This window comes from Lepidochelys kempii, chromosome 19 (genome assembly GCF_965140285.1).
Source record: "Lepidochelys kempii isolate rLepKem1 chromosome 19, rLepKem1.hap1, whole genome shotgun sequence".
Lineage (NCBI taxonomy): Eukaryota > Metazoa > Chordata > Testudines > Cheloniidae > Lepidochelys > Lepidochelys kempii.
The window spans coordinates 16,685,381-16,697,981 of NC_136398.1; the positions used below are offsets into that span (position 1 = coordinate 16,685,381).

The window sequence follows — 12,601 nt, forward strand, 5'->3', positions numbered from 1 at the left end:
TGTGCTGTGATCCAATCTGTGTTTTTAAAGAAAAAGGTCCTGAAGCATAGTTCCAGTAGTGACTGAAGACCATTGCAAATGATTTAATTGAACAGCATCTGGCTGTGTAGGAAAACACCTTCAATTTGGGATTCAAACACAGTCTCATCACTTGGTTGATCATCTTTGGGTGGCTCGTCATGCTAGTGCTCTCAAAGACAGTATTTGTGCTGTGTATTATCATCTTTCCCCCTTGCATGTGGCTGCAGCAGAATATGCATCATCTCAAATTAGTTCTTCCGAGAAGATTGTGCTTTCTAGCAGGAAGCTTGCTATTGATGCACATGGGAATTTGCAACATTTCCCACCCCTAACACAGCCATCGCTCCCCTTCCCCAGCAAACACACCCATCGATGTCTTAATTTACATGATCAGCTATAATGTGGAGTCATCCATCATATGTGCTCTGAGAAAGTGACAGCACAGGAATGTTCCACCAGATGTGTAAAAATCCCCAGCTCAAAATCTTCACTGTGTGACTGGAAGTAATGCAAGCACACAGAGTAAAATTCTCAATGGGCCCAAGTGACTTAGGTGCCTAACTGCCACGTGATGCCAATGGGACTTAGGCACCTTGATCATTTAAGTGCTTTTGAACATTTTACCCATAGCCACTTCTTCTGAAAGAGATGGTAACTTTTGCATGGGTTCTGTTTCTTTAATTGTGGCACAAGAGAACAAACAGTGACCTTTGAGAGCCATTGTAAATAACTATGTAATCACATGGTAAATAAGGCAGAAAACTGGACCACACTTCATCGACCAGGCAATGTTTGGGACACAATCAAGCACAGTTAACTGATAACGCAAATGGGCTCGCTGCTCCAGGGGGCATCCATCAAGTCCTCGAATATTGCAATAGGCTGAGTGGACAATACCCAGTGCTGGTGGCTTTGCTTGTAGAGTCAGCTGAAGATAGTAGGTTGGTAATCACTGGAAATGTGGCAGCAATGGGGAAATAATGAATTTGAAGCTAAATTCTCCTTTCAATGCACACAGCAGATCTGAGTTCCTGCTTTCCCCGTGCCCCTGGAGCTCTCAGGTTTTCTTCAGACGCATTTCTCCTTTCTTTTTCTACTTATTCATTGTCTTCTTTCTGTTTTCCTCTTGCTTTATTCCTCTCCTCTGAGGTTTTCCTTGGAGATGGGAGAAATCTCTTTAGCTGCTTCCCTTTCTTGCCTCCTACTTAATTTCTGTCAGGCTTTTCTTTGGTATGCTGGAATCAAACCATCGTTCTTACCATCTCCAGCTGCTTTCTTGTCCCACAACTATGCCTTCAGGATACATTATGATAGTGGCCTTTTTGAAAGGGGCTGTCGCCTAAAACGACTTTCCCCCTTCAAAAATCCTCTTCCGCTTCAGCAAGAAACCACTGAGAGGGAGGAAGTCAGCATGGAGGGAAAACAAATGCTAGGGTTTAAGGGCAAAACTGTCATATCTCCCTCCAGTTACATGAATGCATAGACCCTAAATTTGAGTGGTCAGAACTCTTGTGGATCTGCAGGGTTGTGAAAGGTAGTTCATGATGATAACCTCAGAATTGCTTGAAAATTGATTTCTTGCTGGAAGTGGGGTTACAGTGAGAAAGCTGGGTATGTAAAATGGATATCTTTTTACTCAGTATAACTGCTCCATGTGCATCTCTGAGTCACAGCTGCTTGCTTTACTGACGTGGACATGCAGGATTCAACAAAGTTACAGGAGAGCTTGTAATATGGACCAGCAACATGATCATTGGCTAAACTCCATTTGAGGAATCTTTGCGACTGGTGATAAGTCCAAGGCACAAAGTACCCAGCTTGACTCTCAGATCCTAGAGGGAGTTTCCAGGACTGGTGGTTACAAAGCTCATCTTTAATACTTCTAAACTGAGTGCATTTGGGTCCTGATTTCACAAATAACCTCTCTGTTCTTTGGTGTGGTTTTGTAACTGCAATTAATTGCAGGGTGCAAGCTACCTGGGTGTACCTGCAAAAATGCAGGCTGAGTAGAAGCCCTTTTACAAATCAGTTCTCTAGGTATACTTTTGACTTTCAGTGTAAAACACAAGGGGGATAGCTATGGAGCTGTCTTCAGTTCAGCTATTGTAGGCCTCCTCAGCACGATCCAATACTCTACACATTCAAGTGGGCTGAAGGCATTTCAACTTTACTTATTTTTATAAGGATCAATGGCTTGCTAAAAATCCTATTTTTTTAAAAAACAACCTTATCTGTGTTACAGAAATTAGTAGTAATTACTCAGAGTGGAACACTTCTTAATATGCTTTTCACTGTTTATCACATTTGTTTACCTTTTGCATTTCTTTCAGTGTGGACAATGCTGTAATATTTGGGTGGCAAAAACTGCAGGGAAATGGTTTTATTGGCAGTTGTCGATCCAAACTGGATCCTGGTATACACGTATGAGGTCTAATCAGGTGCCTGATAAACACACCAAGACGTTCGCCACGTACGCGTAGGCAAGAATATGCAGTAGTGGAGGCTGCCCTGGATCTACCATCCTGCTTTAGAACATTGAGACAGAATCCGAAGGCCAGACCGAGTCCAGATGTTCAGTGCCTCAAGGATTGTAGCTTTTGCCAGAGAACAACAGCTTAGAGCTGCTGCTGACTGCCTAACGCCTCAGCAAGGGTGCGTTTCTGTCAGGGTGATGTCCCTTGGTCTTACTCCAACCAAGGCATACCCACAAGGCAGTGGGGGCTAGGATTTTGAGGCATCCTATAGTCGCCTTACTCTGAAGGTTGGTTCTGGGTGTGACCATAAACTGCATCCAACTGGAGGGCCTGCTGGCAACGTGATGGGGCTACTGATGGCGGGGTAGCTCCTATAAAGTATCACAATGTTGCAACCTTCAGAGAAATGTTTATTAGTTTAAGAAAATAATCTTGGAGGTTTTATTTTTTAATTAATGGAAACATTTGTTTGAAAATATGGACTGTAAAGGTTTATTTCAGAAAGCCAAACTTCTGGCTCAAGTTTAAATGTGCCCCTTTTAATATGGTGCCTTTACCTACCGTCTTATGGGCAGTTAGTATCACTCTTAACAATCCCCAAATAAAAGCATTGTCAGGGCCTTTGTGGAGGTTAACAGGCTTCTTGCCAGGCAGGAGATGAGAAGATATTGCTCTCAAATGATTGTCTGTCTTGGGAGGGTGAGGTAAAGCCTTTTCCTCTTGACTTTTGACCTTTTCTAGGCCACAGATTAGTGTTGGGTGTTTAATTTTTGCCCAGTACAGATAGAATTCTATCCCATACCCATTTTTGGTCTTGTTCACTAATCACATTAGCCTCTCACATTCTGATTGGCTGAGCTTCCTAAACTGTCTGAATAAACTACATTGACCAACTTACTGTGGTCCATGCCACTACATTTGACTACTTTTATGGTGGTTACAAGGGACAAAGAAATGTCTATTAAAGTAAAATATGTTCAGGTAACTGATGTGTTGGCGGAAAATGTTAATTTGATAGTCTAGTCCAGTCACAATTTCCAGACACCAGACTACTTTATGTCCTGACACGTATTATTCCTTTAATTAATTAGACTGCAATTCCTTAAATCAGAGTGTGACAGTTATTGAAGTTAGTGAACATATTAATATATTAAATGCAAAAAAACAAATTAAATGCAATGTTATGGTTGTACAGTTTATTATTACTGGGCCAGCAGATTCAATTTTATGTTAGGCCTGTTTCAGAAACTACAGAATAAATCCAGCCAGCTAAAAGCTCAGGAAGAGTTAACTGGTATTGTAATAGATATATAGATTTAAAAGATGTCATAACACCTTTATGTGCTGAGGCATTTTCTAAACATTTAGAAAAAAGTTGAGAAAGAGACTAAGCCATTTCAAAAAGAAAAGGAGTACTTGTGGCACCTTAGAGACTAACCAATTTATTTGAGCATAAGCTTTCGTGAGCTACAGCTCACTTCATCGGATGCAACATTTTATGAGAATGTTCTCAGACAGTCCTTCAATACCGGTGGTGCTGGAAAAATTTTTATGGTGGGGGTGCTGAAGGCGGAAACCATGTATTTGGGTTATTATTACTACTTCAAGCCAGAGGTGCAGCAGCACCCCCAGCACCCTAGTTCCAGCACCTACCCCTTGCCCCCCAGTAATTCACCAAGTTCCGTTGGTGTGAAGATGAAGAGTAATCTTCAGGAAATGTCTCTATATTCTCTTGTGCAATTGGATGTGTCAGTGGCATTGGAAATCAGAAAATATCCCGACAGTCCATGGATGAATTTCAGTAGCATGTCATCAGTGAGAGACTGTTTTGTAGACTGAGAAATGGAGAGAAAACACTGGTATAAAGGAGAATAGCAGAACAAGAAATAATGTCTGGAAGTTAAACCCAGACATATTCAAATTAGAGACAAGGCACACGTTTTTAACCATAAAGGTATTTAACTATTGGAACAAACTTCCCAGGCAAGTGATGGATTCTCCATCTCTTGAAGTCTTCAGATCAAGATGGAATGCCTCCCTGGAACATATGTTTTTGTCAAAAACAAGTTATTGGGCTCAGTACAGGAGTAACTGGATGAAATTCTATAGCCTGTGTTATATATGAGGCCAGTCTAGATAACCCAGTGGTCCCTTCTGGCCTGAAAATCTATGAATATATACAATAATAACAATTATTTTTTAAATGAAATTTTTGGCTAGATACAGTGGTATAAACTAGAATGTTCCTTTTATTGTATTCCCAGTGGGTGAAATTCATCTCTCTGCAGAGACTAAATCAAGGCCAATTCATCACATAAGTGCTACTAAAGTCCTATTCTGAGGGCTTACATGGGGCTTAGGCAATATACAGGCTTAGTAATGATCCTCTGCATAGAGGTGGATCTCATTCTTTCTCTGTAAAAAGGGAGTCTTGCTGGCTGTAGCAGAGTTGTTGTGATATTCCTTGTACACTCTTTTCAGTAATGTGAAAATAATGTAAAGTCCAGGGAAAGTGGTTACGATCCCTGTCGCAGTTGCACCTTGGCTTTGCACACTCAGCATGTTTCATGATGTACGTTTAACAAAAGAAGGAGAACATGTGACATAGGTGCATTGTGCCCAAGTTAAAGTTGCTTTAGGACTCTTAACTTTTCCATTACCTGCTTTTTATTTTAATTCTGCAACCTGACGGGGGTATTAATGAACTTTACTGAATTTAATTTCCCTGTTTAATTTTAAAGAAAAAATGGCTTCCAACCTCTCTAAACTGCTTTAAGGATTTAAGGAGGCACAAGTGTTCTAACTGTCTCAAGGCAACGCAAGCACTTAAGCTGCTTTAAGTCCTGAATAAGACCCTATAACGGCACAAGAGCTGAGAACATACAATGACAATTCAGAATTTCTGAAAGCACATGTGCAGAATATCTCTGTGTTGGGATTGCTCTGTGTCAGACTCAGATTTAGCAAGATTTCACTGCTTCAACATTTTCAGTGGTTCATTATTTTATTTGGAGCTGGCCAATTTATTTCAAACCTAAGAATACTCTTGAGAAAACTCCTCACTGCAGACGACTTACCTGCCTAATTGTCAGTGTACTCGTTCTACTGTCCAATATAAATGTCTTTCTCTATCACTCTCTAGCTCACGCTCACACCTTCATATTTATTTTTTTGTTCTTCCCAAGCTATGGTAAGTGGAATCAGTTAGTAGCCAGTCCTTGGTTGGGCACCAAATAGCTGTGAATTCCTCCCCCTGAAGTTCTTTCTCAGCTTTTACTTAGTCATTACTCAGGCAATCACCTGTTGATTTCAGTGGGAATTTGCCCTAGTAAGGACCTTACAACTGGATTCTTTTAGCATTAGTTAAGGGGAGTCTAAAAACACCAATACATTTCCAGAAGAACTTCGAAAAACAAAATCATATAATTCTGCCAATTGCTCTAAAAATAATGGTTCTGTTTCTCATTGTTGTAAATCGGCATCGCTCTGTTGACATGCATGGAGCCATGCTAATTTACACCAGCTAAGGATCTGGCCCAATGGGTCTCAATTCTCAGAAAGAACAGTGGGCCAGTGAGAGGCATCCATATTTTGTCAGATGACAGGAGAAATCTTTCTCTTCTGTTCCCCATCCTCTCTCCAGGCTACTAGTTCAGACTTCTAGCTATAATAAGGTATTTTTCAAGGAATGAAGTACCACCGTTATGATAGGGCAGCATTGTACCTACTAATGTTTGATAAGTCCAACAGGAAGAACAAAGGAACTGCCCTCCCAAATCTGCTATTGAATAGGGAAGGGATTCCGCATCCTGTCCGGCCTCAATATGTTCAGAAGCAAGTCAATTAAATGAGGCCTGTTTGACTTTCCTTCCATGGGCTACGTGTTCAGAAATGGATGCTGGAATTGCACCAGCCCAATCTGCGCATGCACCTCAGTTGCAAGTGCATGCCACATAGCTGTGCACACACATTGCCCATTTCATGCACAAATGTGGGATTTGCACACGCATTTTTGCAGGCGCAGCTTAAGCACCAGCATGTGAAAATGTGGTCCTGTCTGACAAAAGGAGGATGAAGAGACTGAAAAGAAAGGGAAGAAGAAAAGGAGAAGGAAACACAGCACGTAAAACGCTACTTTGCTTCATTTCTATTTGACGTGAAGTTGATTTTTTTTGTCAATATAAAAAGAGTCTTAGCACTGGCCAGACAGCGTCCTGGTGCTTAGTACAACTCCCAGTCTAAGGCCAGCTCACACTATAAAGCTTTGGCAGCATAGCTGGGTCAGTCAGGGTGTATGAGAAAAACACACCTCCTAGCTGCTATACCTATGCCAGCCAAATCTCTAGTGTAGACACAGCTATGCTCACAGACAAGCGCTTCCGTCAGCACATCTAACTTTCACGGAGGTGTTACTATGCTAGCAGAAGATCTCTCTCTGTCAGAATAGGTTGCATCTGCTGGCATAGCTATGCCAGCAAAGCGTTTGTAGTGTAGACAAGGCCTTAGTCACACCTCTGGCTTGGCATCATAGTGTGCGTAGCTGAGTGGGGATATGGCTCTTACACTGCTCCAAGGCAATTGCCTCCAGCTGATCAAGGTATAGGACTTCTGAAGAGTTCTCTTCAGCTAGAAGTATGTTGCCTAGAGTGGAACTGGGTTAAAAGCAGGTTAAATAAGGTGGTGGGTCAATGCTGTGGGCTGTAGAAGAGACGCATTGGGTGCTCTGAGATATTGTATTTGCTGTTATCCCCTAAAAATAGCAAAGAGAAACGTCTCTTACTGAAATACAAATCGCGATGTATCTAGGCCAACACTTCCCAGGGTGATTTTCAAATGGGATGAGCACCTCCACTCACAGGGAAGTTATTGAGGATCTGGCTATATGACCAGCTATCAGACCAAAGCAGGGGTAGGCAGAGTGCAGCCTACAGACCAGATTTCCATCTGAGAAGTGGTTTCTCTCTGTGGACCCTGTCTTCCTTGGCTGCACCTCCCTATTAAAGCTAGAGAGGCTGCCCTCTGATCCATCAGATGCGAATGAAGTGCAGCTTTCAGGCTCCTGACTAACAGTCATTGCGATTCTTGTCCCTGTAGTACAGTGTATGCACCACAGTGAATCATTGTGAGCTCGCGGGGGGAGCTTGGTAGGAGTGGCATGCTTGGCAGGCCTCTTTAGTCTAGCTTTCCTCCCAGCCCATGGTTAGCGTTGCCGTAGAATTCCTGGGGTACCACACGCTGCAGCGTAACTCGCAAACCTCTGAACACACAGTACATTTAAGCTGATTCATTTCCTGTGTAAACTCTCACCAGAAGGAATCAGATTAGGGTTATTGTGATGGTAACTGAGCATAGATGGGTCATTTGTGTCAGCTGTGGTGAGCTGCAATAATTTACCGAAGGTAGCAGCAGGGTTTCATTTACTGAGGAGTGTTGTCACTATTGACATTTTGGTATAATTAGTTACAATGGGTCCAATTACACAGTCCCTTCTTATCCTGAACTCCAGGTCCTTGGCATGGCAGGCTCTGGCCAACAGGAAAGCCTGTGCCATGTCGTCTTGTTATGATGAAGTTGGAGAGCTCAGCTAGATATGATTGAGTCATGCTGGGAACTCACCGACCCTTGAAGGAGTTGCAGCAAGAGCGTACATTTCTTCTTCTTATCAATCGGCTCAGTCCACGGAGGAGAGAGGTGAAGGGAGAAGGGTAAAGAAGAGAATAGAGGGGCAATTTTCTTCTTTACTCCTCCCATCATTTCTCTTGCTCTTCTCTTCTTTCCCAGATCCAGGTTCCACACACCCCTAGGCTCCCTTCTCCTGGGTTTCCCTTTTCTATAAGTAGGAATAAAAACTGCTCCATTAGCCTGCTGGGAGAGACAGTTGTGGTTTTGGCAGAATTCTAGAAATTAGTGACAGAAAAGACCTATAAGGCCATCTACTCCATTCCTTTGCCATTCTTTTGTAGATGTGCCTACATCATATCTTGTAGCACTTTCTCCAGGCTTCTTATAAATGTTACAGTGTGACCATGGCCCTGCAGAGGATACCCCACAGCCTAACAGAGCTCACTGTTCACTTCTCCTGATACTCAGCCTCAATATACTTTTTCTTAATCATATTTCTCACTGCTAAGTACCAGTGCAAAATGCTTTAGAGCTTTAGTCTGTGAAGTGTCACTGTTTGGGGTAGGTGTGCTCCTCGTTTGGCCACTCAGCACATGCCAGAACATCCCGGCAGCCCTCCCAGCTAGAGACCTGGGGGTCATTTGAGAAGTTTCCACCTTTCTTTACTGCTCAGATTCTTCTCAGGCAGTTTCAGCACATGAGCATATCTCCGCTTTACAGTTCTCAAACTGGTTGTGAGTTAGCTCAGTTACCTTGGCTAATTACTCGAGCTGATGGGAAATCTTCTGACAAAAAAGTTTTCCATTGGAAAATGCTGACTTGATGGAAGCGAAATTTTCCACTCGAACAGGTTGATTCTGTTGAAATTTTCTGTGGAAAGCAGCAGCTAGGCAGGCTCTCCTGCATGATTTCCTGCCAGCTCCCGGTATTCCTGATGGGCTGCCCAGCTCCCTGGATCCCTTGCTACCACCAACCCCTCTTGACAGGCTTTTTTTTTTTCTTTTTTTTTTTTGTTGAATGGAAATTCTGTTTTCCAGGCAGCTCTGCTGTTATTTACCGTTCTATCCAAATGTTAAGTTACAGGCAGACAAAGTCCAACATAGTTCAGCTGGGTTTTTTTACTCTTGGTTTTTTTCCTTCAGTTTTCTCCCTGGACCCTTGTTTTCTTGTCTCCACCCCACTCCTTGGTCACTGTTAACGGTGTGTCTCCTGTCTGGAGACACAGTGCTGCCTACTATGTGCTGGGACCAGCTCGGATGGATTGCTGGGCTGGGCTGTTATGCGAAGGGATCACCTAACTGTTCCTATTTTTCCTGCTCCTTTTTGGTGCTGTAACAATGCAGCAGTGCGCATGCTGGGGAGTATCTGTGCAAAGTATGTGCCCTCCAGCTGTTCTAGGCTGCATGGTGGCCGTGTTACTCTGAAGTCTCAGGTTTGGCACCTCCTCTCTCTCATCCCAGCCAGCAGTGAAGCAATTAAACAGAAAATCTATCCCTATGCTGCAGGCTGGCTGGCTGCTTGGGATAAAGGCTTCTGCAGAGAGAGCACCTTAAACTGAACCTGCAGCTAGGTCTAAGTGAAGTTGTCAACTTGTTACTCACCCCCTTGCCAGGGGAAAGAAACAGACTATTGATCAAGGTGTTTGTTCTGTTTCCTTTCAGGGAATCTGACTAAACATATGAAGTCAAAGGCCCACAGCAAAAAATGTCAGGAGATGGGCGTGTTGGTGTCTTCACTGGTGGAGCTGGAAGCTGAAGAAGGTACAGATTCTCTAAACTGTGGGCTCTCCCACTGCTGCTTGGAAAACGCATGGTATTTAGGTAGCAGAATGTCCATTCACATGAATGGAGCGTCCAGGTGCTCCAGGTACCCTGGGCACCGCTGGAAGGGAGCTTTGGCTGACCAGACCTGATTCGGCTGCAGTGCCATGCTTGGGGGAAACTCTTCATGGGGGCAGGGGGCATAGATTGTCCCATATCTGCCTATGGGGGTGGGGTTTGCGCCTTCCTTGGAAATATGTGGTGCTGGCCACCATCAGAGATAGGGCACAGGTGTAGATGAACCACTGATTCAGTACGGTGCTTCCTATGTTCATGAGAAGTAAGTAGAGTCGGTGCTGCAGGACGGTGCTCTGTGCACACTGTGGGGCTACACAAGTGATATAATGCAAGGGGGCACTTGGCTGCTGCACAGTCAATCTCTTGGATGAGACATAAATAAATGTCCTGCTCTCTGGCCATGTAAAACCCTCCCTCCAGCGCTTTTCAGTAGAGCAGAGGTGTTAAGTAGCAGTAGCCTGGCTGACTTGTGACGGGTTCCCCCAGGGTGCCACGTGGAACTGGGGTTCCACTGAGTCCTCTGACCCACCAGCCTGGGCTCCCTCTCACACTATTCTGCTGTGACAAGCTCCAAAGCCCTCCAAGTTTGCACTTTCACCAACATTCACACAGGCAGGGACACACCCAGCTGCAGTTACATGCAGGCTCTCTAACCACCAGCCTCCCTGCTTGGGACCCCAGAAAAATACCATCCTGCTCTGGTCAAATCTGGCCAGTATATGGGTTTAACACCCACTCCACCTCTCCCTCAATGTGAAGAGGACTATGCACGCTTGTGGTAACCAAGCTGGGATTTCCCCCAGACACCTTAGTCAAACGCACACTGGTTTGGATTAAAACATAAAATAAATTTATTAACTACAAAATGATAGATTTTAAGTGATTATAAGGGATAGCAAACAGCTCAAAGCAGATTACCTAGTAAATAAACAAAAACGCAAGCTGATCTTAATACACTAGATAGGTAGGATATGAATTGGCAAATTCTCACCCTGAGTGATAAACAGATAAGTGATAAGCAGATTCTTAAGTCACAAGCTGCCTTTGCTTTGCAGCTTGGGTTTCCCAAGTTTTCGTACACAGGCTAAAAATCCCTCTAGCCTGGGACCATCACTTCCCTCAGTTCAGTCTTTGTTCCTCAGGTGTTTCCAGGTGTGGTGTTGTAGGGAGAGTGAGATACCCACATGATGTCATTTCCCCCTTTTATATTTTCCTCCCACTTTCTGGAAAGCTCTTTTGCTGTGACTTGGGCCAAACAGTTCCCACTGTGTAATGGAAAGAAAAGGAGTACTTGTGGCACCTTAGAGACTAACCAATTTATTTGAGCATGAGCTTTCGTGAGCTACAGCTCACTTCATCGGATGCATGCCGTGCCACAAGTACTCCTTTTCTTTTTGCGAATACAGACTAACACGGCTGTTACTCTGAACACTGTGTAGTGCTATCTCTGGGAGGTTTCTATTGTACACAGTTCCTGGAGTAATCCCTGTGCTTGTGTGCATCTCCTCAATAAGCCATTAACATTGATTGGTCTTTTTACTGTTGTTCCTGAAAGGCTACTTGTGGGTGTTTTCAATCTCACAACATGTTTCAGTAACACATACACAGCGAAACTTCATGACTTCCATACAACGATAGTACATACAATCCAACAAGATATTAATGTCTAGCAGATCAAGGCTTTTAGAATGATACCTCCTCACAAGGCATACTTTGTACAAAACATATCCTAATTATATGACAATAGTGAATAAGGGGGTGCCAGGGTATCAGAACCTTAAATTCCCCTCTCTGCTTCAGCTGGCTAGAGCATTCTGCACTGCTAAACAGATGCTGCTCTGCTCATGGGTCATGGAGTGCAAGGCAAGAAGGGATGCCCAGATCAAAGTGTGACCTCCTGTAGCTGCATCGTGCTGCTGGGTGAAGTGACCCCTGTGAATACAGCATATGAAGCCTGATGCGAGAGTCTTTGTGAGATGCACTTTGTAAATATCTGATCATACAATCCAGATTATCCCTTCCTCATTGAAGGGGCTCCAGGGGAGGAAATCTCCATGAGGATCCCCTTGCCCACATCCGGGGCATCGGTTTTCCTCCAGTGGAAAAGCATGTGTGGCCTATCTCCAAATCTGAAGCCCCCCTGGGATGCACTCTGGCTGTGACTCCTGGTGGCCCCCATGTAGCATGGTTCCCACAGCCTCCTTGTGGCTACCCCCATGAGCCTCCAAGGAAAAAATACAGCCTGGAGCTTTGTTTCCAGGTGGATCCCCAGGGTGCTGGAAGGAGCATGATGAGCATCTCCTGATCCCACCCCCAGCTGACCCTGTTCTCCTGTGTGGCCGACCCAATCTCCCCACACATCCTCTGCAAGGTCAGGGTGGGAGGGGGTGAGTGCCCCGGAGATGGGCAATTCTCCTTATCACAGGGAAGGTAGAGATTTGCATGCAGAGAGAGGGTCCTTTCCATGTGTGTATCCATGGGGCACAATCTGGGCCAGTAATGACAGTACCTAGGGCGTCTCTCAGCAGTGAAGCAGATAATCAGAAAGTACTTAAAACTTCATGGTGTTGTCAGATATTAGCTGGGTTACTCTGTATACTTAAAAATCTATTTACCCTCAATCCTGTGCTTAGTTCTTTCCCCTAC

The 12,601-nt window shown here is 44.1% G+C and overlaps 1 protein-coding gene across 6 annotated transcripts in view; it reads left to right on the plus strand.

Annotated features, from left to right (window-relative positions):
* Positions 1-12,601, plus strand: part of HIVEP3 (HIVEP zinc finger 3) — a 493,156-nt gene that overhangs the window by 457,378 nt on the left and 23,177 nt on the right. For all 6 annotated transcript variants that reach the window (XM_078849452.1, XM_078849453.1, XM_078849451.1 and 3 more), the window contains one exon: positions 9,779-9,877. In XM_078849452.1, the coding sequence (XP_078705578.1) occupies positions 9,779-9,877 (99 nt within the window). The remainder of the gene's footprint in view (positions 1-9,778; positions 9,878-12,601) is intronic.